The following is a 23,726-nucleotide window of genomic DNA, read 5'->3' as shown; positions in this document are numbered from 1 at the left end:
GCCTGGCCTGCCCTCCCCTCCCTCCCCCCTTGCTCTGTGCTTTCCTCACGGGCGCAGGCGGTCGGGTCCCCCGTGCGCAGCTCCTGGGGACCAGGGTGGCATCGCCGAGCTCAAGTCCTGGCTGCCGTCACCGGCAGTTTCGAGAGTCTCCGGGGCAGACCCCGGCCAGCCGAGGAGGAGGCATGGCGGCTCCCCGGCAGCCCGGGCAGGTTCCGAGCGCTGGAGAGATCCCAGCGGCCACCCAGACCCCGGCCTGCCTGCCGCCTCCCCCACTCTCCCGCGGAGGCAAGCCCAGCAGCAGGACGGACGGACGGACGGACGGACGAGGAGCCGGTGGCCTGAGAACAGGTCTGCCCGGCGGAGGGGGGAGGCCGGGGGGAAGGGAGCGGCTGCTCTGGCGAGACGCGGCCTGCAGGGGGCGGCTCAGCCCCTCGGATGCCCGGGCTGGCAGCCGCCCGGCGCAGCTCCCTTCCGCACACTGGGACCCGCGGCTGCGCGTGGGGGCGCCCAGCCGGCTCCCCTAGCACTCCGCGTCTGCTCCCTCGCGCTGGGGCCACACCAGCCAGCCCGATGGGGCCGTCGACAAGCCCTCTTCCTCCTGGCAAGCGGCAGCGCCGTCTGTCACCAGTCCCTCTTCCAAGAGGTCTTGGCTCTCTGTGAACCACTCAGTGCTGGGCACAGAGCCGGACCCGGGCCTTGTGCTCTAAGGATGCAAGATCGCGGAGCCCAAGGACGCCCCAGAGGAGCTGGACAGGCTGGTGGAAGGGCCGGTGAGGACCTTCCCTGTGTGATCCGACCATCCACCCACTCATCCCCACCCACCCACCCCTCTACTCACCCCTCATTTATCACCATCCCATCTCTTCACCGCTACCCACCACCACCCACCTGCTACCCACCCACCCAGCCACCTGCCATCCACTTCATCCATCCATCCATCTACCCATCCACCATCCATACACCCATCTACCATCTGTCCATCCGTCCGTCCATCTGTCCCTCCGTCCATCCGTCCATCCGTCCGTCCATCCACCCATCCACCATCCATCCATCACTATCATCAACTCAGTCTATCCACCACCATCCATCCATCCATTCATCCGTCATCCATTTATCCATCCATTCATCTACCCACCCACCCATCCACCCACCCACCTTCCATCCACCCACCCATCCATCCACCCACCTTCCATCCACCCACCCATCCATCCACCCACCCACCTTCCATCCACCCACCCACCCACCCACCCACCCATCCATCCACCTACCATCCCTCCACCCACCCACCCACCTTCCATCCACCCACCCACCCACCTACCATCCATCCATCCACCCACCCACCCACCCACCTACCATCCACCCACCCACCTACCATCCATCCACCCACCCACCCATCCACCTACCATCCCTCCACCCACCCACCCACCTTCCATCCACCCACCCACCCACCTACCATCCGTCCACCCACCCACCCACCCATCCACCTACCATCCGTCCACCCATCCACCCACCCACCTACCATCCGTCCACCCACCCACCCACCCATCCACCTACCATCCGTCCACCCACCCGCCCCACGCGCCCATCCACCTGACGGTTGTGTACAGTGCAGCGGGGGTGCTGGGGCCCAGCAGTTCCTCGGGGTGGCATGGGGACTGCTCTCCCGACGTGCCTCCTGGCAGGGCAGACACTCGCACGATACTTTTCAGATGGTGGTGAGTACTGCGAAGGAAACATGGGCAGCAAGAATGACAATAAATGGCGCATGGCTTCCTTTCGAGTCCTGAGCTGTGGGAAGCAGGGGAGGAGACCAGAAGCCGGAAGCCAAACCTTCCTTTGTCAAGGCGGGAGCCTCCATGCCAGGGTCCAGGGACTTTTGGGGGCCAGAAAATGACTGCATTTCCTTTTAACTCGGAAGGAAACATGATGCTGTCTACATGATGATCTTTATATCACCACAGCTGTGATATATACACGCATATCACAGACATCGTACAAATATACGTAATAGAATATGTTATATAGCTTATGTATGCAATACATACAATATATTATTATATATTACAAAATATACATATATTCTAAAACTGAATAAGATCAAATACACATATGTATATATTTCTTTCTGTATATGTGTATATATGCATGGATGTGTCTATATGTGCTTGAGGAAGCACATATGTACACACATGCATATACACACACACACACACACACGTATGATCTTATCCAGTATTAGGGCTGAACTCGGGGCCTCCTGCTTGCTGGGTAGGTGCTCCACCGCTTGGCTCAAGCTTTTCCTGTGGGGCTTCCCACGAGCTGGCATCACAGATACATCCGACCTACCGTGCCTGGTTAGTGATGGAGGTGGGCAGCATTTGGCTGACATTTTGTCTTGGCCAGCCTCCATCTGTGGTCCTCCCAATCTCTGCCTCCCAAGTAGCTGGGGCTGCAGGCGAGAGCCACGGCCCCGCGCCCCGTAGAATACGGTTTTTAATATTTCTGTACAGAGGGGTGTGCGGCGGGACCCCGGTGCAGGTCACCCCTGCAGATAGGCCGGTGCCCATCCCAAGGCCCTTCGTTAGCTGCTCTGCTTCTGTCCTGCGTTGTGCGGCAGGGTCCGGTCCCGCTGTTCACGTGACCCAGGAGGCGCGGGGCTGCGGGAGGACGGGCCTTCGAGGACAAGCCCCTCCAGGCCCCCAGCCAGAGGGAAAAGCGCGGTCCTTGGAGGGAAATCCTGTCTTCTAGCCTTCATTACTCCGAAGCCCGTGTCTGCGCCAGGAGTGGTGGCCCAGGCCGTGTCTCAGGGTGCCAGCAGGAGCGTATCCTCGCAAAGACAGGGCGGTGACTAAGGCAGAAGGAATGGGGTCGTGGTTCAAGTGGCAGAGCACCTGCCAGCAAGTGTAAGGCCCACTGTGGTCCCCAGTACTGCTGGTAAAACAGAACGCCCCACGTAGTCCTCCCAGTTCCTGCCTCCCACCCGGTCACGGCTGGCCGGGGGACCTGGGTGCGCCACCCGGCAGTGGCCACCGCCCACGGGCACCCTTCCCGTGGGGGATTGCTGTGAGCTCAGCGTCTGAGCCTCCTGAGTAGCCAGAATGACAGGAGGAGCCCCAAGCTCCGCTCGTCTCGAACCCCTGCTGGGAGAGATCTACTGTGGACTGACTTAACCCATCTCTCTCCCCAGGATTCCTGCCCTTAAAACACGCTGGGGGGGGAAACCCTCAGATCTAGCCTCGGCTTTGATTGGTCAATCCCCTCTCCCGACTGCAGATCCTCGGCTTTGATTGGTCAATCCCCTCTCCCGACTGCAGATCCTCGGCTTTGATTGGTCAGCCCCCTCTCCCGACTGCAGATCCTCGGCCTTGATTGGTCAATCCCCTCTCCCGACTGCAGATCCTCGGCCTTGATTGGTCAATCCCCTCTCCCGACTGCAGATCCTCGGCTTTGATTGGTCAGTCCCCTCTCCCGACTGCAGATCCTCGGCTTTGATTGGTCAGTCCCCTCTCCCTGGACTGCAGATCCTCGGCCCAGAGCCCCTGCAGCCCCCCCTCATAACTCATGAGAGCCCCCAGCCAACTGAGTGAACTGGGGACCCCCCGTGGGGGGAGCTTGGGGTCTGTGCGCCTGCTCGGACTGGGGCGTGTGATCCGGCATCCTGGGTGGTCTGGCTGAGACACCTCCCTTTCTTGTGGCCCCCTTTTCTGCCCTGCACCGCAGCGACTGAACTGAGCCCCTGGGAACATGCCCCTCGGTGGACACGGTCCCCACAGCTGTGGTTCGGGGTGCTGTGAGGGGGCTCCACTCGGCGCGTGTCGGCTGGCCACGTCCGTCGTCCCCTCTGGCGGCCTGGGTTGCCCCACAGCGCCATTTCTCCGGGCCTGCCCTCCGCGTCTTCAGTCCTCTCCTTAACCCACCCGGGGCCTACCTTCAACCCAAAGCTGAAGCCCATCTTCTGATGTCTGCTCACAGATGTTGTGTTTGAACGTCCACTGCATTTTCAGTCTTCTGTTTCAGTTCCGTGTGTGTGTGTGTGTGTGTGTGTGTGTGTGTGTGTGTTGATAACTGGGGCTTGAACTCAGAATCTAATGCTTTCCCTTGGCTTTTTTTTGCTCCAGGCTGGTGCTCTACCCCTTGAGCCACACCTCCACTTCCAATCCTGTTTCTTTAAACATGGCTGAATTTTCTTTTCCCTCCCTTTTTCTATCCTTCCTTCCTTCTTTCCTCCCTCCCTCCCTTTCCTCCTTTTTCCTTCCTTTCCTTTCCTCCCTCCCTCCCTTTCCTCCTTTTTCCTTCCTTTCCTTCCTCCCTCCCTCCCTTCTTTCTCTCTCTTTTTTCTTTCTTTCGGGTGGTCATAGGGCTTGGACTCAGGGCCTGAGCACTGTCCTTGGCTTCTTTTGCTCAAGGCTGGCACTCTGCCGCTTGAGCCACAGCGCGCTCTTCCAGTTTTTGAGTGCTGCTTGGAGATAAGAGTCTCACAGAGTGCTGGTTTGGGCAGCACATAGACTAAAATTGGAACGATACAGAGATTAGCCGGTCCCTGCGCAAGGATGACACGCAAATTCGTGGAAGCGTTCTGTATTTAAAGAAAGAAAAAAAAGAGTCTCACAGCGACTGGTCCTGCCTGGACCGGCTTTGAACTGGGATCCTCAAATCTCAGCCCCCTGAGTAGCTCGATGGCCGCTGGCATGAGCCACAGGTAACTGCCCCTCTGGGGAATTTTCTTATTCTTCCACCTCTGTCTCCGTGGGCTCGGCGCGCCCGTCCTCGCCCTGGGTGAAGGGGCAGCTTTTCACAGCAAGCCCCTCCGGGCCCTTGGTCCTGCGTCTGTGGGACTCGCTCAGGCTTGGGTTGAAAATGTCTTCCCTGGAGAGGTTGGCTTTAGCTCCGCCGGGAATCGAGTTGCCAAGACCGCGTTAAAGTAAGTTCTGGCCAGGGTTCTCGGGGTCGAGCAGCAAGTGTGAATTCTGGCTCCCTCCAAGGCCCTCCGGGCTGGCGGCCAGCGTCCGAGTGACCCCCGCCCCGCCTCCCGAGTGGAGGAAGCCGAGTGGGGTCCGTGGGGCCTGCGCTGGGGCGGGTCCTTCTGTGGGCTCTTCTCCTCCCGCGACTCCCTCTTCCTTTTCTCTCTGTGTGTGCAGGCGCTGGAGTGTGGACTCGGGTTCCCCGCTCCGGCGGGTCCTCTGCGGCCTGGGCCACACCTGCGGTCGTGACTCGTGGTGGGTTGACTGGAGAGAGCGCCTTCCATTCGCCTTCCCCAGCGGACTCCGGGCCTCCCTCTCCAGCCTCCTGCGCGGCGGGGTCACGGGTGCGAGCCGCCGGCCCCTCCTCCCTCCTGTGTGCGTGTGGCCCAGGGCACCCCCCGGAAGCCCCCGAGCCCCGTGGAAGAGCGGACGCAGGACAGTGTGTGAGCTGCTAGGCGGCTGTTGAGGTGGAGAGGCCGCTGGTAAAGCGGTGCAAACGGAAGCCCCCCCGGAGGCGGCGTCTCGCGGGGTCCCCCACGGCTCCACACGCCCGGCTCGCACGGTGAGGCCTCTGAGGCCGGCCGGCCGTCTGGGAGGGCGGCAAGCAGGGCCTCCACCCGGGGCCGAGAGGCTGGCGGAGCCGGGAGGGCGGTCTCGGGTGAACCCGCCCTCGGGTACGGCTGGCAGACGCTGCGCGGCCACCGGGGCGGTGCCCAGAGACGCCACGGCTGTGGAGGTGCCGGGGGGCGGGGGGGGCCGGGGGGGCCGCGACCGGGGCGGTGCCCAGAGACGCCACGGCTGTGGAGGTGCCGGGGGGGGGGGGCCGGGGGGCCGCGACCAGGGAACGGCCCGCTTGATCCCAGTCACACACACGCACAGCCTCGCACACAGCACACCCACGCACACCCTCATACCCATGCACACACGCACAGCCTCGCACACGCATGCACCCATGCACACCCACACAGGCATAGCCTTGCACACACGCACAGCCTGGCATACCCGTGCACACACCAGTCTCACATGTGCACACCCATGCACACATGCACAGCCTCGCACACTTGCACACCCATGCACACAGGCACAGCCTTGCACACACGCACACCCACGCACAGCCTCGCACACACACCCATGCACACATGCACACCCATGCACACAGCACAGCCTCGCACACACGCACGCCCATGCACCACCCATGCACAGCCTCACACACATGCACACCCATACACACACGCACAGCCTCGCACACACGCACACCCATGTACACATGCACAGCCTCACACATGCACACCCATGCACACACAGCCTCACATACACGCACACCCATGCACAGCCTCACATCCATGTACACCCATGCACACCCATGCACAGCCTCACATCCATGTACACCCATGCACACCTATGCACCCATGCACACCCATGCACACACACACAGCCTCGCACACCAGCACAGCCTTGCACACACACTCATGTACACCCATACACACCCACCCACACCCATGCACACCCTTGCATGCACGCACACTGCATACTCACACCCAAACCCAAAGCAGTCATGCAACCCGCACACACACATCACACACACAAACCCCACACAGAAAACACACACACAAACGCACAAACTACGCAGGGAGCCATCTACACAAAAGCTGCACGCGCACAAACTCTTCACACATGAACCACACACCCAAGTGAGACACACATCTGAGCCGCACGCCCCCAGGTGACGTGCACGTCCTCGCACCCGCACAGTCGCGGTGCCCTCGTGTCTCCGCGGTGCGGGCTGGTTCTGTAGGAGGACGCCCCCGCGGTGGGAGGCGGGGCGAGGACGTGGAAGGTCTGGGGAGCATGGCTTGGACTTCTGGACCATGTCTTTCCCATTAGAAAATAAAATTAAACCGACAAGGATGAGCCCGCCGATAAAACTGACGAAGCTAAATAAGCAGCGCAGTGGACACGCTTTGTGTGGCTGTAGCGGGGGTGCGGGGGGCTCTGGTGGGAGGACGGGGGTGGAGAGGGGGGTGGGCAGGTGCGGGGGGTGGGGGGGCCCCAGGCGCTCGGGGTGTCACAGGGCAGCCGCAGCGACGCCCCAGCCCCGGCAGGAAGCGCGGCCACGCTCTCCGATGCCGCGCCAGGGCCCGCGAGCCCCGAGGCAGCCAGAAAGCACAGCAGTGCGGGGGACACACCGGGGAGGCACAGGGCCGAGATGGGGCGGCGTTCCACACCCCGAATCCAGGGGCCGTGGAGAAGGTCAGGGGACCAGCAGCCACGTCTGCGCCTCCCCAGACAGGTGCAGAGCTGGCTTGTCTCTCGGGGTTTGCGGGGTGGGGGGGGGATGGTGGTGGGGGGGGGTCAGGGGGAGGGTTGTCCGTAGGCCCAGGCTGTGGCTGGGAAGGTCGGCTGCAGACAGAGTAGGGCGCAGGACCTGCACCCAAGGCGGTGGGGTTGACAACGGACTGTCCACGCTGCTAACAAGGGGGCGACGGGAGCCCCAGGGTCCACGCTGCTAACAAGGGGGCGACGGGAGCCCCAGGGCCCACACTGCTCAACAAGGGGGCGACGGGAGCCCCAGGGCCCACGCTGCTCAACAAGGGGGCGACGGGAGCCCCAGGGCCCACACTGCTCAACAAGGGGTGACGGGAGCCCCAGGGTCCACGCTGCTAACAAGAGGGCGACGGGAGCCCCAGGGCCCACACTGCTCAACAAGGGGGCGACAGAGCCCCCTTCTCCCCAGGCCTGAAGGCCTCCGGAAGGAGCCTCCGTCCCCGCCCACCCGCCACGCCCGCCACGCCCGCCCCCTCCTTCCTGGGAGCCATGTGCCCCCCGCCGGGCCCTCGCACCCTCCCTCCCTCCCTCCCTCCCTCCCTCCCTCCCTCCCTCCCTCCGCAGCGCTTTCAATGAAAAGTGAGGAAAGGCGAGGCCCACACCACCTGCCGCGCTGGGGAGGCGCAGGGGCTCCCAATGGCGGCGGCAGCGGCCCGGCTCGGGGCCCCGTGAACCCACTCAGCGGGGCCCGCGCCCAGGCCGGCAGGGGTGCGGCTGCCCCCCCCCCCCGCCCCACCGTCCTCCATCACCCGTCACCACTCCCTGTCCTCCTCATCCAGCCACGTGGCCTGGCCCGAGGTACCCTCCCCACCTGGGACCCGGCTCCCGCTCCATGGCGGGGGGGGGGGGGGGGCTGAGGCTTGAGAGGCCCCACCTCATTTTATAGCAACAGCAGGGGGAGGAAGGATGTGGCTCTCAGGCCTTTCTGGGCCGCCGGCTGCCCTGGAGGCGGGTGGACTGTAAAGTCATACTTTCTGTGAAGTTTGACCTTGCCTGACCTTGGCTGGGGGCCCTGGCCCCCAGTCTCTCTCCATAGGCCTCTGAGTCCCTTATGGGGGGCGGGGGGCGCCTGCTGGCCTCAAGGCTTCCGGGACACCAACCCTGCCGTGGTCCCGGCCCCGGCCCTGCCCCCTGCCAGGCAGCTGTGACTTCCGAATGTTCAAGGCCAGGGTGGCACCGCTCCTCCGCTGGGACTGTTTCCTCGGGTCCCGGGCGACTGTCTGTTCACCTGCTGGAGTGTTGTCATCATCCAGCTTCCTTTGGCTGTGTCCCCGGGTCCCCAACTCCGGGGAGACTGCCCCGGGGGCCCGCAGTGGCCTGTCTGCAGGAGAAAAGGTTAGCTAGCTCTTGGGAAATGTCGGGGGGGGGGGGGGGGAGCCAGAGCTGGCCCGAGGCGAGGCCCAGTGCTGCTCTGTCATTTTACGTGTCTCCTTCCGTAATCAGTCAGGGAGAAAAACAAGCCGGGGAGCGTTTCCATGGTAACCGGGGGCAGGAGCCAGAGAGTGTGCCTGTCGTAACCTGTCCCCCGGGACAGGGCCGGCCTGAGGGTGTGGACCCTCACCTCAGAGGGCAACATTCCAGTGCCCCAGAGGGTCGCCCTACACAGCGGGGCTCTGGCTGGGGGACGGAGCAGGCCGGGCCAGTCCAGTGCAGGGCAGCCTGAGGCCGGGGCCGACATGGAGACAGAGAGCCTGGAGGGGAAGAGAGCCCTCGTGAGCTGCCCAGCCTCCTCCCACGGCCCCAGGTTTCCAAACCGTAAACGTGCGCATCAATCCCTCTCCACCCACCCATGTCACTCCCTCCACCCATCTTCTCATTTACCACCCATCCTTCTGCCATCCACCCATCCACCCACCCACCCATCCACCCAACCCACCCATCCACCCACCCACCCATCCACCAATCCATCCACCCACCCATCCACCAATCCATCCACCCACCCATCCACCCAGCCATCCACCCACCCACCCATCCACCCACCCACCCATCCACCCACCCATCCACCCACCCATCCACCCATCCATCCACCCACCCACCCACCCATCCACCCATCCATCCACCCATCCATCCATCCACCCATCCACCCACCCACCCATCCACCCACCCACCCACCCACCAATCCATCCACCCACCCACCCATCCCACCCATCCACCAATCCATCCACCCACCCATCCACCCACCCATCCACCCACCCACACACCCATCCACCCCCCCATCCACCCACCCACCCATCCACCAATCCATCCACCCACCCATCCACCCACCCACCCATCCACCACCCACCCACCCATCCACCCATCCCCCTACCCATCCACCCACCCCCACCCATCCACCCACCCATCCACCCACCCACCATCACCCACCCACCCACCCATCCACCCATCCACCATCCACCAATCCATCCACCCACCCACCCATCCACCCATCCACCAATCCATCCACCCACCCACCCATCCACCTACCCACACACCCATCCACCCCACCCATCCACCCACCCACCCATCCACCCACCCACCCATCCACCCATCCATCCACCCACCCATCCACCCATCCATCCATTCATCCACCCATCTACCCATCCACCCATCCAACCATCCACCCATCCATCCATCCGCCCATCCAGCCATCCATCCATCCGCCCATCTACCCATCCACTCATCCATCCATCCATCCATCTACCCATCCACCCATCCATCCATCCACACATCCATCCACCCATCCATCCATGCATCCACCCATCCATCCACCCATCCACCCTTCCACCTATCCATCCATCCATCCTTGCTTATTTACCCTATCTTTCTACTTACCTATTCCTGCTCCCTCCCCCTTGCCCATTCATTTATTCATCCACTCATCCTTCTACCCACCCACCCACCCATTCCTCTCTCCATCCATCTCCCCACCTATCCGTCTCCTGATCTCCTTACCTGGTAACTATTTAATACAAGCTTAGTAGGTAGCAGACACTAGGAAAAGACACCCACAACTGGAAACACCCTCTGGTCCCCACAGAACTTGGTTTCCAGCACTGCTTCTCCTCCTGGCTGCTTTTTGGTTAGCACCTGGACCCCACGATGACCTTTGGATCCTGGGAACAGTGGGGGACTTACAGACCCTGGTAGTGACTGCCGGGGCTGCGGCCCCACCCCAGAACTTGCATGCTGAGGAACCCTGCTCCGCGGGCCCCCAGGCTCCCGGCTGGCGAGCATGTCTGCGGCTTGACCTGGCTTCACAACGCACTGTAGCACGGCCAGGGGCCTGGGGCCTCTGGCTCCCTGGGGAGGGGCAGTGCCTGGCCCCAGGCCCGGCTTGGAGAGCCCTGGGGGAGGGCTGGGGGAGGGGGATCGGACAGTGCCCCAAAGGGCACTCCAGGGGCTGGCATCGCGAGTTTGGGGCGCTGGAGGAGTGAGAGGCTGGGCTGGCCGAGGGGAGCCGGGGGCGTGTCGAGGGGGGGCGGGCCGTGTGGGACGCCCTGGGCCCGCCTCATCCGTAGGAGAACCCTGGGCTTGCACGTGGGTCCCGGGGCGTCTGTAAGGTGCCCTCTCTCCCAGTCCTGTCCGGCTGCCCTGGCCCTGCCGCCCACGGTTCCCCCGTGCCCACGGTGAGCGACCTCCACGAGGGACGCGGGGGGGACCCGGGGCTCCAGCCACGCGAGGAAGCCTGCTGCCCTGTGCGTGCGTCGGCATCCACGTCACGGGGCTGCTCGTCTGCCCGCCCTGGCCCCCGGCACCTCTTCTGGGGACTCACAGGGGCTCCCAGACCACCTGCCCCCCCCCCACGACCCACCTGTCCGGGCGGGGCGGGGCTGGTGCGTCTGCGCCCCTCGCATTCCACGAAGGGACGTGGCCGGCACGTCTCCGCAGGCCGAGCGGGGGACAGAGCCCGCGGAAGTGAAGGCCGGTATTGGGGGTGCGGTGCCACTGCCCGAGGCCCTGGTAAGAGAAGTGCCCAAGGGAGGGTGGATCAGAGAACCAGGGCCTGGGTGCTGCCCCTGAGCTCTTTTGCTCGTGACTGGGCGCTCCCACCCCTTGAGCCACGGCTCGGCTTCTGGCTCTCGGGCGGCTGGCTGGAGGCGGCGTCTCGCGCCGTCCTGTCCGGGCTGGTTTGGAATCTCGATCCTCCCTCACGCCGCTCGGCGTCCCGAGTAGCGAAGGGGACCCGCGCGGGGGCCACGGGGACGAGGCCTTGGCACCTTTGCGGAGGTGCTTCAGTAGAAAAGACCGGAACAGCCGCCGCTCCCCATCTCTCCGCCGACCACCGACCAGTCACGGATCCGTGCCGCTCCCTGGGCAGCCACCCTGCACGCGCACCGCGCACGCGCACGCGCCCTCCCCGCCACCCCCCACCCCCCACGTGCCGCGCGGCATTCCGGGGCCTGGAGGGCTTCCGCCGCCCTCCGCGCCATCCCAGTGCTGAACTTTCGCCGGCCGGCCGGGCGGGCGGGCGGGCGGGCGGGGCGCCGCGTCGCGGGCCTCATGTGCATTTGCCGAGCGCTGCGTCCGCCGGCATCTGCTTTCCCCCGCACGGGCGCCATCTGCTCCCGCCGGCCGCCCGCCCGCCGCTGCCCTCTCCTCTCGGCTGGTCTCATTCCCCGGTCCTGGGAAGCAGCACGCGGGCTCCGGGACGGTGGGGGAGCGTGGTCTCCGCCCGGGGCCCGCGGAGGACGGCCCGACGGAGGCGCCGCCACCCCGGAGGGCAAGTCACGGGAGACACGGCGTCCGTGACGGCATCGGTTCCCGCAGCACGCGGACCCCGCGGCGGCCGGGGGCTCCGGGTGACGAGGGCCCCGGGCTCCCCCGCCCCCCCCCCGCACCCCGCACCCGGGCACTGCGTCCGCAGGGCTGGCTTTCGTCCCGCGTCCCCCGCGCTCCGGAGCCGCTTGCCGGAGCCGCCCCGGGCTCGTGGGCGTCCTCACGACGCGCCCGGTCGGAAATGGCGTGGGTGCTCTTGGAGCTGTGGTCCGGGCATAGAAAGTTCTAGCCGCACAGACCGGAGCAGACCCTGAGCGGATGGGAGGGGAAGCGACGCCGGGCCTCAGCAACGGGAGCCCTCCACAGGACGGGACCCGACGGGCCAGCATCCCGGGGAGGCCCCGGCAGCGACTGGAGCCTGAGCACGGAGGGCCGAGCCGCCCGGAGGCCCCGCTGTGAAGGAGTGCAAGATTTCCCTGAACACACGCAGCCTCACCCACGAAGAAGATGCACGAGACACACCGCAGGACCCCTGCCGTCCCCACGAGGGCCGGCCGAGCACCCCCGGGCTCGGACACCCAGCTGTCCACCGCGCACCCCCAGCTCGGACACCCCAGCTGTCCACCGCGCACCCCCAGCTCAGACACCCCAGCTGTCCACCGAGCACCCCCAGCTCGGGACACCCCAGCTGTCCACCGAGCACCCCCAGCTCGGACACCCCCAGCTGTCCACCGCGCACCCCCAGCTCGGACACCCCCAGCTGTCCACCGCGCACTCCCCAGCTCGGACACCCCCAGCTGTCCACCGGCTTCTGTTAGAGATCGGGGACAGTGACGTAGTCACACCTGAGCTAACGGTTCTCAAACACCACCCGCCCCTCCAGAATCAAAGCCCCCCCCCCCGCCCCGGTGTCCTCGCTCCTCCCAATGCCTGCCCTGTGAACCGAGGCCCGGCGGGGGCTCCGTGGCCGGTGTGGGGCCCCGGCTCCTGTCGGCCACGCTCGCAGCCCTCAGACGAAGCTCGCCGCCGCAGTGCGGTGGCCCCGTCTTCCACGCCTTGCACTCACCCTTGTGAGCTCCGCGCTGCGCGGCTCCTCTGGGGCCCCCCGGCTCCCCTCTGAGAAGTGGGGGCTTTCTTCACGGTAGAGCTTCCGTTCTCCTCGGGGCATTCTCAGGTTTGACATTTGGTCACCCGCGCGTGTTTACGTGGCCTGTGTGGCGTGTGTGTGCTATACTTGCCATGGGTGTTGTGTTTTGCGCAGTGGATGCTCGCGTGTGTGTGTGTGTGTTCTGTGGCGTGTGTGGTGTACTTGCCGTGGGTGTTGTGTTTGCGCAGTGGGATGCTCGCGTGTGTGTGTGTGTTCTGTGGCGTGTGTGTGCTGTACTTGCCGTGGGTGTTGTGTTTGCGCAGTGGATGCCACCGCTGTGTGTGTGTGTGTTCTGTGGCGTGTGTGCTGTACTTGCCGTGGGTGTTGTGTTTGCGCATGGATGCCCACGCGTGTGTGTGTGTGTTCTGTGGCGTGTGTGGTGTACTTGCCGTGGGTGTTGTGTTTGCGCAGTGGATGCTCGCGCACGCAGCGCGCTGGCGTGTGTGTGTGTGGTTCTGTGTTACCTCTGGAGCCGAGGGTGAGGATTTTCACAGCCCCTTGGCCGTGTTTTCTCCAATGCCCCCGCGTGTCCCCTGCTGGCCTCTCTCCTTTCGGGACTCTGCCCCGGACGCGGTTGTCCGTGTGGCACGCGGAGCCCCTGGATGCCGCCGTGCGGGCTCTGCCACTGCGAATCGTCACTCGCGCGGGTTCCTGGGTCTGCGCGTCCTGCGCGCGGCCGCGTGGGCCGTCCTGTGACATTTCCTAGCAGACGGTGACCTTCCCAGCTCCGCCGGCCCCACGGGGACGCCCCCACTCCCCGCTGACATTCTCCCTCCGCCCCTCCTCGCGCCCGCTGCTCTGTGGGCCTGTGGGAGGCGACAGCCAGCCGGCCCGTCCCTGGGTGTCCCTGGGTGTCGCGGGGTGTCCCGGGGCCGCCTCCTCCCTCCCGGTTCTCCACACCAGCTCCTTCGGGCGGCTGCGGTGGTTTGGACTTTGTCCCGGTGGCCGTGTCTCTCCGGGCCGGCCGTCCTTCGGGGCCGGTGTTCAGCTTTGTTGGGGTGTCGCCTGGTCCCAGCAGGTCCCCCGCTCCTGCCGCCTGGGACGCCAGGACTCCTGGAAGTCTGCGTCCCCATGCTCCGTGGCCCACGCGCTCCCCGGGGCCCCCTCTCCACCCAGGGGTCCGGAGAAGGGTGCAGCAGAAGCTGGGAGCAAGGACGACCTCCTCCGGCTGCCCTCAGGGCCCAGGGGCTCCCCGGCAGAGGTGGGGCTCCCGGGGCGGGCAGGGAGGGGCCGCCACTTTCCCTGTCGGGGAAGGAGCCCCGCGTGCAATGGCCGTGCTCCGTGAGCCGAGGTCCCCTTTGGCGCGCGTGCAATCCCTGCGCTCTGCGCATGAGCTTTAGGGTGAACGGGTCCAAGCCGCTGCCGGGAGCTCGTCCCTGTCCCTGTCCCTGTCCCTGTCGCCCTGCTCCTCGGGAGGCTGAGCTCCGAGCATCGTGGTTGGAGGGCAGCCAGCAAAGAAGCCTGACAGACTCATCTCTAGTAAAGCAGCAAAAGCCAGAGGTCGAGGTACGGCTCCACGGGGGTGGGGGGGGTGCCCGCCTTGAGTGAGGCCGACAAGGGGGAGCCGGAGGCCCTGCGTTCACGCGCGGAGCATGAGCGTTCTCGCGGCCGCCCTTCCCGCCGGGAGAGGGCGCGTCCCCGCGGCGGTTCAAAGCTCGCACCGCCCCACACGGAGCCTCGCGGGGCGCCCCGGCCGGGCAGCTCAGGACACACCCAACGGGGGGACGGTCCAGCTCCCCAGAAGCGGGAGCGCGCAACAATGGTGACCTAGCGAGGGCGGCTGCCCGGGGTCCCCAGCAAACCCGGCCGGCTCCACACAGAGCAGGGGTGCGGCAGGCGCGGCCGTCAGCCTCCTCCCCGTCCTGCTGGGGGCCGCCAGACACCCCAGACCACCGGGCCACGGGGGTCCCGCGTGCGGGCGCTGTCTCCGGCCCTCCGGGACGCCTTGGTCATCTTGCTGCTGCTGCTGTGGTGCCCGTTCTTCTGCTTTGGAGAGCTGCTCAGCACAAGCATGGCGGAGGCGGGAGCGCACTCTCACCGTGAACTTGATTGAACCTGGGCGCTGCCTGCTGGCAGCGGAGACCGGCCTTCGGTCTCTCAGCCCTGCCCCCTCCCCTCCCCTCCCCCACCTCTCCTCAGCCACCTGCGCTTCCCCCCACCCTCAGGAGCACCGGCTGTCAGGCCTCAGGGCCTTCGCCCGCGCCGTGCTCTCCTGCTCTCCGTGGGTCACAGCCCCGCGTCCCCCTCCTCGCACGTGCAGCCCCCTTCCTCCCAGCAGCCTCTTCGTGACGCCTTGAGCTGCCAGAGGCCCCCTGGGCCCCCTCCTCTCTGTGCAGCCGTGGCTGTCTGAGATGAATTTGTGCTGGGGGGGGGGGGTGTCTGGCCTCTGACCTCTGACCCCAGCCTTCTGCCGCCTGTGCTATGGCCTGGCTCAGGGACGACCCGTGACGAGGGGGACACCCCAGGTGCCAGAGGGACTCACGAGGCTCCCCAGATCCCCTCCCCCCCCCCCCCAGCTTCCAGGGCTGTCATCGCTTCTTTTCTGGCTCATTTCCTTCTGGGGCTGGAAGCTTCTAGAACTTCTGGCCGAGTCTGATCCTCGGCTGCACGGCTGGCTTTGCCTGGGGTGCGAGTCCCCGGCCGCTTCCTCCACCGGCTCCACCTGGGGCTCCACCCCCGGCCTCCCCCACGGGCGCCCCCACCCCCACGCCCACCCACCTCTCCCCCACGCGCGCCCACCTCTCCCCCACGTGCGCCCACCTCTCCCCCACGTGCCGGCCTCCCCCACGCGCGCCCCCTCCCCCACGCGCGCCCACCTCTCCCCCACGTGCCGGCCTCCCCCACGCGCGCCCCCCTCCCCCACGCGCGCCCCCTCCCCCACGCGCGCCCACCTCTCCCCCACGTGCCGGCCTCTCCCGCGCGCGTCCCCTCCCCCGCGCGTCCCCTCACCCACGCGCGCCCTCCTCCAGCCTGGCTGGCACAGTGCTTGGGGAAGGGGAGCCTGGAGGACTGTGGGCGTGGGGTGCCGCGGGGGCGGGGCTCAAGGCCGGGGCTCAAGGCCAGGGGTGGGGCGCCGCGGGGGCGGGGCGCTGGCCCGGGGGCGGGCTCCGCGGGGCGGGGCGCCGGGGACGGGGGCGGGGCTCAAGGCCAGGGGTGGGGCGCCGCGGGGGCGGGGCGCTGGCCCGGGGCGGGGCTCCGCGGGGGCGGGGCGCTGGGCCGGGGGCGGGGCTCCGCGGGGGCGGGGCGCTGGCCCGGGGGCGGGGCTCCGCGGGGGCGGGGGCGCCGGGCCGGGGGCACGGGGCATGCGGCGCTGGGCACCGAGGGCGCAGGGCTCCTCGGGGGCGGGGCCCTGCCGGAGCGGGCTCGGGCCGGCCGGGCGCACACAGACGCCCCGGGCTGAGCAGAGCCGCCGCTCGGATCTGCTATTTTGGCGCATTCTTAAAAAGTGAGCAGCCCCCCCACGTGTTAAAAATAAACGCGTTTTACTTTAAAAGGGCACGCGGCGCAAACCAACAGCGGACGGGCGGGTCCCGGGGGGCTGCGGAGGAGGCGAGGGGGGGCCGGGGGGAGGGGGGCAGCTTGGACCCGGTGGGGGCATGGGGGGCCCTGGCGTCTGCACAGTGTCCCCAGGACGGGGGGGGGCAGGCAGTGGGGGGCCTCCGGGGGCGGTGGCCGTCCCGCCCTCCTCCAATGGCTCGTTCTGGAGAAAACAGACGAGGACGGCTGGGGAGGAGGCCGGCGGGGGCCAAGTCAGAGGCGCCTTCCGTGCTGGGCGGGCGCCCCGCCCCCCAGCCCCCCTCTAGCGACGGTCCTGCCTGTCCTGGGCGGCCTGGGGCGCTGGCGGCACGAGTCCCTGGCCACGCAGGGCAGAGGGCGCCTGAGCTCGCCGCGTCCCTGCACAGACCCGCACACGCTGCCTCCATGCCGGCCGGCGCCACTCAGCCCGCTCACCACCCCCAGTGCACGAGCGGGGGACAGCGGGGTGCAGCCCGGCCCGGGGCCTTCACTCACCACCCCTGAGTGCGAGAGTCGGGGGACAGCGGGGTGCAGCCCGGCCCGGGGCCTTCGATCACAACCCCCAGTGCACGAGCGGGGGACAGCGGGGTGCAGCCCGGCCCGGGGCCTTCACTCACCACCCCTGAGTGCGAGAGTCGGGGGACAGCGGGGTGCAGCCCGGCCCGGGGCCTTCACACACCGACCCTTGAGTGGGAGAGTCGGGGGACAGCAGGGTGCAGCCCGGCCCGGGGCCTTCGATCACAACCCCGAGTGCGAGAGCCGGAGGATGGCCCCGGTGGGGTCCAGCCGAGACCGGGGGCCTTCAGGCAGGTGGCATCTGGCTGGGCTGCAGGTGGCACTCAGAGCCAAGGTGGATGGAAGGGCGGGGCCACATGAGCAAGACAGGGCCTAGCGGAGCCGGCCGTGTCCCTAGGAGGCTGAGGAGACACGTGGAAGCCACACCGGGCCGCTCCAACGGGGGACAGTCACACGGCCCTCCCTCATGGGAGAGCCCCCCCTCACGGGAGAGCCCCCCATCACGGGAGAGCCCCCCCTCATGGGGCAGCCCCCCCTCACGGGAGAGCCCCCCCCACGGGAGAGCCCCCCCTCACAGGGCAGCCCCCCCCACGGGAGAGCCCCCCCTCACAGGGCAGACCCCTCACGGGACAGCCCCCCCTCACGGGAGAGCCCCCTCATGGGGCAGCCCCCCCCCCACGGGCAGCCCTCCCCATGTGGCAGGAAGGCAGCAGACACTGCGGCCTGTATCTCCTGGCCCCTGACTGCCTGGCTCAGGACCTGTCTGGGCCCAGCTTCTCCTGACACCCCCTGAAAATGGTGGGTAAGGCTGGACTGTGGACAAAAGGGCAGTTGAGTGGAAGAGGGAGGGACGAGTGAAGTGGTGGGTGAGTGGACAGACGAATGAGTGAGTGGTGTGTGTGTGTGTGTGTGTGTGAGTGAATGAATGATGGTAGTGTGTGTGAATGAATGATGGTGTGTGTGAGTGAATGAATGATGGTGTGTGTGAATGAATGGTGTGTGTGTGAGTGGGTGGATGGATGGTAAGTGTGTGTGTGTGAATGAATGATGGTAAGTGTGTGAGTGAATGAATGATGGTAAGTGTGTGTGAATGAATGATGGTAAGTGTGTGAGTGAATGAATGATGGTAAGTGGGTGTGTGAGTGAATGAATGATGGTAAGTGGGTGTGTGAGTGAATGAATGATGGTAAGTGGGTGTGTGAGTGGGTGGATGGATGGTAAGTGAGTGTGTGAGTGGGTGGATGGACAAATGAATGGATGCAGGGATGGGTAGATAGATGGGGAATAAGTAGACGGCTGGGTCTGAATGGGTGGATGGGTGGGTAGATGAATACACGGATGGATGGATGGATGATGGATGGATAGATGGGTGGGTGAGTGAATGGATGCATGGATAGGTGGATGGCTGGCTAACTGGCTGGATGGCTGGATATGTAGGTAGGTAGATGGGTGGATAGATGGATGGATGTTTGGGTAGGTGGGTGGATGGGTGGGTGGATGATGGGGGGACGGATGGATGCATGCATGGATGGGTGGATAAGTAGGTAAATGAGGTGGGTGGGTAAATGGATGGATGGGTGGATGGGTGGATGCATGCATGGATGGGTGAATGGATGGATGGATGGATGTTTGGGTAGGTGGATGGAAGGATGGGTGGGTGGATGGATGGATGGGTGGGTGGATGGATGTTTGGGTGGGTGAGTGGATGAATGGATGGATCAATGGGTAGGTGGATGGATGGGTGGATGGATGGGTGGGTGGATGGGCGGATGGATGTTTGGGTAGGTGGATGGAAGGATGGGTGGGTGATGGATCGATGGATGGGTGGGTGGATGAATGGATGGATCAATGGGTAGGTGAATGGATGGGTAGGTGGATGGATGGGTGGATGGGTGGACGGATGGGTGGATGGATGGGTGGGTGGGGTGGACGGAAGGATGTTTGGGTAGGTGGATGGAAGGATGGGTGTGTAGATGGATGCACGCATGCATGGATGAGTAAGTAGGTAAATGAGTGGGTGGGTAAATGGATGGGTGGGTGGATGAATGGATGGATCAATGGGTAGGTGGATGGATGGGTGGATGGTGGATGGATGGATGTTTGGGTGGGTGAGTGGATGAATGGATGGATCAATGGGTAGGTGGATGGATGGGTGGATGGGTGGATGGATGGGTAGGTGAATGGATGGGTAGATGGATGGGTGGATGGGTGGATGCATGCATGGATGGGTAAATGGATGGATGGGTGGATGGATGGATGGGTGGGTGGATTTGGGGTAGGTGGGTAGATGGGTGGGCAGGTGGTGCTCAGTGACCCCCCTCAACTCGGCCACATCCAGGCGGAAGCATACCATGGAAGGGCGTGGCCGGCTGCGGGGGGCTGGCTCAGCCATGTGGAAGGGAGAGGCACCGTCAGTGGAGCCGCGGGAGTGTCAGGCTCCCGTCCCCGGCTCCCCCGCCGCCTCTGGGAGACGCAGCCGCCTCTCCCCTCGCACGGGGTGCACCGAGGGCGCTGACCCGGGAGCTGACCCGCCCCGCCCAGGAGCCCGCGCTCTCCACTGGGCCCAGTCCTGGCGGCCGGCGCCACGGCGGACGCTGAGCAGGACCCTGATCACAGGAAGCAGTGCCTGTGTGAGAAGCTGCACACACGCGTTACGCAGCCGGAGCTGACCGATACATCTTTACCATCCTGCCCCGGCAGCCAGATCTGGGTGTGTCCGGGGCCCTGTCCAGGCCAGCACTGGAAGTGATCGTGGGTTCCCCTCAGGGCCCACCTCACGGTCCCCTGAGGCCCTGCGGGCAGAACCGGGCTGCCGGAAGCTTAGCCGGCCACACCAGCGTGGGCCGTCCCGCGGCTGCACCGGACGGTCCCCGTGTCGGGGCTGTGTGACTTGTCCCCGAGTCTCTGCGACTCAGGGCCCGACTCTGTCTCCCTGTGACGTCACCCATGCCCCCTGCGGAATGCGGGTCCCTGGGGAGCCTCCGGGGCTGGGCCGGGCCCCTTGCCAGACCCCCCGCGAGCCCAGAGGCTCTTGGGAGCCGCCGAGGGAGGGGAGAGATGCGGCCCGAGCCGTCTGCAGGTCTGAGGCGGTCTTGGCTCCGTCTCACGCGTGGTGACGGAAAATCCTTACATTTATTTCATGCCAAACGATGTATTATTTTGTGTCCTCTGTGCTCCCGAAAACTTGCACGTCTCCCAGGGGCTGGCTTTTGTGGCTGGCGTGGGTGTAAAATGTTATGACCCGCAGCTTCTGTGCAGCGCGGTGAGGGCGCGGGGCCGTGGGGAGGCCGCGCTTTAAGCCTGGATTGGGGTTGATTTTGCACGTGGGTGAGTAGGCCGTGGTGCCGGGGTGCTGTCCTGCAGCGGGGCACGGTGCCCGCCCTGCTCCTCTCCCCGCCCACGGTGCCCGCCCTGCTCCTCTCCCCCACGGTGCCCGCCCTGCTCCTCTCCCCGCCCACGGTGCCCGCCCTGCTCCTCTCCCCGCCCACGGTGCCCGCCCTGCTCCTCTCCCCCCACGGTGCCCGCCCTGCTCCTCTCCCGCCCACGGTGCCCGCCCTGCTCCTCCCCGCCCACGGTGTCCGCCCTGCTCCTCTCCCCGCCCACGGTGCCCGCCCTGCTCCTCTCCCCGCCCACCGATGCCCGCCCCGCTCCTCTCCCCGCCCACAGTGCCCGCCCTGCTCCTCTCCCGCCCACAGTGCCCGCCCCGCTCCTCTCCCCGCCCACAGTGCCCGCCCCGCTCCTCTCCCCGCCCACGGTGCCCGCCCTGCTCCTCTCCCCCCACGGTGCCCGCCCCGCTCCTCTCCCCCACGGTGCCCGCCCTGCTCCTCTCCCCCCACGGTGCCCGCCCCGCTCCTCTCCCCGCCCACGGTGCCCGCCCCGCTCCTCTCCCTGCCCACAGTGCCCGCCCGCTCCTCTCCCCGCCCACGGTGCCCGCCCCGCTCCTCTCCCCGCCCCCGGTGCCCGCCCCGCTCCTCTCCCCGCCCACGGTGCCCGCCCCGCTCCTCTCCCCGCCCACGTGCCCGCCCCGCTCCTCTCCCCGCCCGCCGGTGCCCGCCCCGCTCCTCTCCCCGCCCGCCGGTGCCCCGCCCCGCTCCTCTCCCCCCACGGTGCCCGCCCCGCTCCTCTCCCCGCCCACGGTGCCCGCCCCGCTCCTCTCCCCGCCCACGGTGCCCGCCCCGCTCCTCTCCCCGCCCACGGTGCCCGCCCCGCTCCTCTCCCCGCCCACGGTGCCCGCCCCGCTCCTCTCCCCGCCCACGGTGCCCGCCCCGCTCCTCTCCCCCCACGGTGCCCGCCCTGCTCCTCTCCCCCGCCCCCGGTGCCCGCCCTGCTCCTCTCCCCGCCCACGGTGCCCCGCCCCGCTCCTCTCCCCGCCCACGGTGCCCGCCCCGCTCCTCTCCCCGCCCCCGGTGCCCGCCCCGCTCCTCTCCCCGCCCACGGTGCCGCCCTGCTCCTCTCCCCGCCCACGGTGCCCGCCCTGCTCCTCTCCCCGCCCACGGTGCCCGCCCTGCTCCTCTCCCCCCACGGTGCCCGCCCTGCTCCTCTCCCGCCCACGGTGCCCGCCCTGCTCCTCTCCCCGCCCACGGTGCCCGCCCTGCTCCTCTCCCCGCCCGCCGGTGCCGCCCCATGGCTCGTGAGCCTGGCTCATTTCAGTCTCGGGAGTCGACCTGATCCTGCTGCCCGCGCGTGTCACCGCTCCTTCGGCGTGCAAGGGCGTGCAAGGGCGTGCCCGTGGCGGCGGTCTGCTTCGCTCGCGCCCTTGCTCGCTCGTGTGGACGCCGGAGGCGGCGCCCCGGCTCCTCACCCCCGCGCGGCCGGGCCGCAGGCCCCGGCTCCGCTCTCCCCGCGTCTCCCCCTCGGCCTCCCGTGGTTTCTCTCACCTCAGACCTCCCCGTGCTCTTCTGTTCGGCAGTGCCCCGCCACGCACAGGGCACGGGAGCGCCTCCTCCCGGCATGTGCGTCTGCCTTCCGCTTTTCAGAAGTTGTCATCACCGCGCGTGGTCTACCCGCCGGACTCCGAGCGGCGAGTCGTTCCGCGGGAGTCAGGGGCTCCGCGCCGTCCGTCTGCTCGCTGCCTCCTGCTCCCTGCGCGCGCGCGGTCAGAACGTGTGATCCCACGCCTCCGATCTCCTCCTGTGTGCGTACGTGTGCGCGTACGGGTGTGCCTTCCACACACGTACGCATGGCGAGGAGCTCCGTGGTGGAGAAGGACGCGGGGGAGCAGGGCTGGATGCCTGAGCCGGCGGGCTCGGTCGCCTTCTGGGGACCCGAGGGAGAGGGAAGCGGTGGCTGGCGGGCGCGCAGTCAGTCGCCCCGTCTCCGGGGGGCTGTGCAGACGGCAGCCGCGGCTGTAAAGGCCGGGGTGCACCTTGGAAGCCAAGTGTGTAAGGGGGAAAAAGAGGGGCCAGGATGACGAGCAGAGGACGGGGTGGCGAGGCGGCGTAGTGCCGATGGCGGGGTGCGCGTGGGGAAGTGGCGCGATGGGCGGATTGCGCTGGGAAATGGCTGGGCGGAAAGGTGGATGGGTGAGCGATGAGAGGCTGGGCGGGTAGGGGCGATGGAGGAGGCTGGGCCGGTGGTGGGTGGGTGGGGGCAGGTGGGGGTGGCGTGGATGGGCGTGGGGCGGGTGGTGGGTGGGTGGGGGCAGGTGGGGGTGGCGTGGATGGGCGTGGGGCGGGTGGTGGGTGGGTGGGGGCAGGTGGGGGTGGCGTGGATGGGCGTGGGGCGGGTGGTGGGTGGGTGGGGGCAGGTGGGGGTGGCGTGGATGGGCGTGGGGCGGATGGCTGAGCCAGGGCGGGTGGATGGGCAGATGATGGTGGACGGGGCGGGAGGCGTGGAGGGGCGAGTGCGGCGGAGGTGAAGCTCGCCCCCTCCCGGGCCGGGGCCTCCGGCGTGCAGGGGCCCCGCCCCGCGTGCCCCCTTCTGCGAGGACTCTGTTCCGGGCCTCGGACGCACACCTGGTCACCATTAGCCTAGGACAATGCTGTAACTCTTGCATGGCTCTCATCTCCTTATCTGTCCCTTCCCTCTCGATGACGCGTCTCCCCGGAGACTCATCGACCCCCACCGTGCGGCGTGGGGGTGCCGTGGTCACGCCCGTCCGCCCGCCTCCCCGAGGCCGCAGGCAGCTTCCGCCGAGCCCCCCTCGCCCTCCTTCCCGGTTCCAGGTGTCCCGAGGGTCCGTGGGTTCCTGGTCCACACCAGCCCTTCTCTGGGTTCCCCGGAAGGGATTCCTGCCTGTGGTGTCGTGTCCCTGACCAAAGGCTGCTGGGAAGTGTGGGGGCCTGGTGGGAGGGCGGGAGGGAGGGAGGGAGGGAAGTAGGGAGGGAGGGAGGGGCCACCCCTGCACCCTGGATAGCTGGGCCAGGCGCTGCCCAGGCCGTCAGCCAAGCCACCTGCAGGACCGGATGGGGCTCAGGTCGGGGTGCTCGTTGCTAAGTCCTTACTGAGCGGTGTGCAGGGCCCAGGAGCTCCGCCGGGAGCGTCCTGACAGATGAGCGCGGGCTCCCAGGCGCAGGGCCCGGCGGCTGGGCCAAGACAGCGGGGCCCGTGGGGAGTCAGGAGAACGG

At 66.9% G+C, this 23,726-nt stretch overlaps 1 protein-coding gene and 1 non-coding gene across 2 annotated transcripts; both read left to right on the top strand.

The window, feature by feature from the left end:
• The first annotated feature begins 182 nt into the window (after positions 1 to 182).
• LOC125364564 (collagen alpha-1(I) chain-like) lies at positions 183 to 22,269 on the top strand. The gene is made up of 16 exons (XM_048364158.1): positions 183 to 285; positions 709 to 770; positions 4,845 to 4,921; positions 5,139 to 5,305; positions 7,033 to 7,251; positions 7,438 to 7,594; positions 8,821 to 8,998; positions 11,040 to 11,225; positions 11,899 to 12,064; positions 12,620 to 12,811; positions 12,865 to 13,051; positions 14,032 to 14,329; positions 15,008 to 15,167; positions 16,932 to 17,450; positions 21,811 to 21,982; positions 22,137 to 22,269. Exons 1-16 carry the CDS (start codon positions 183 to 185, stop codon positions 22,267 to 22,269), a joined length of 2,976 nt encoding a protein of 991 aa, XP_048220115.1.
• LOC125365071 lies at positions 4,483 to 4,586 on the top strand. The gene has a single exon (XR_007213628.1). It is a non-coding gene; the product is annotated as a U6 spliceosomal RNA (small nuclear RNA).
• Positions 22,270 to 23,726: the final 1,457 nt, after the last annotated feature.

Source organism: Perognathus longimembris, chromosome 16 (genome assembly GCF_023159225.1).
Source record: "Perognathus longimembris pacificus isolate PPM17 chromosome 16, ASM2315922v1, whole genome shotgun sequence".
NCBI classification, from domain to species: Eukaryota; Metazoa; Chordata; class Mammalia; order Rodentia; family Heteromyidae; genus Perognathus; species Perognathus longimembris.
The sequence above is the reverse complement of the archived record's forward strand: the minus strand, read 5'-3'. Positions and strand labels throughout refer to the sequence as shown.

What these genes read in the sequence shown, in the direction of transcription:
- LOC125364564 (XM_048364158.1), top strand. Translation starts at nt 183, where the DNA reads ATGGCGGCTCCCCGGCAGCCCGGGCAGGTTCCGAGCGCTGGAGAGATC. An exon ending in TCCCCCACTCTCCCGCGGAG is followed by an intron (nt 286 to 708) that starts GCAAGCCCAGCA and finishes TTGTGCTCTAAG; the next exon opens with GATGCAAGATCGCGGAGCCC. An exon ending in GGCGGGAGCGCACTCTCACC is followed by an intron (nt 15,168 to 16,931) that starts GTGAACTTGATT and finishes GCCCCCCTCTAG; the next exon opens with CGACGGTCCTGCCTGTCCTG.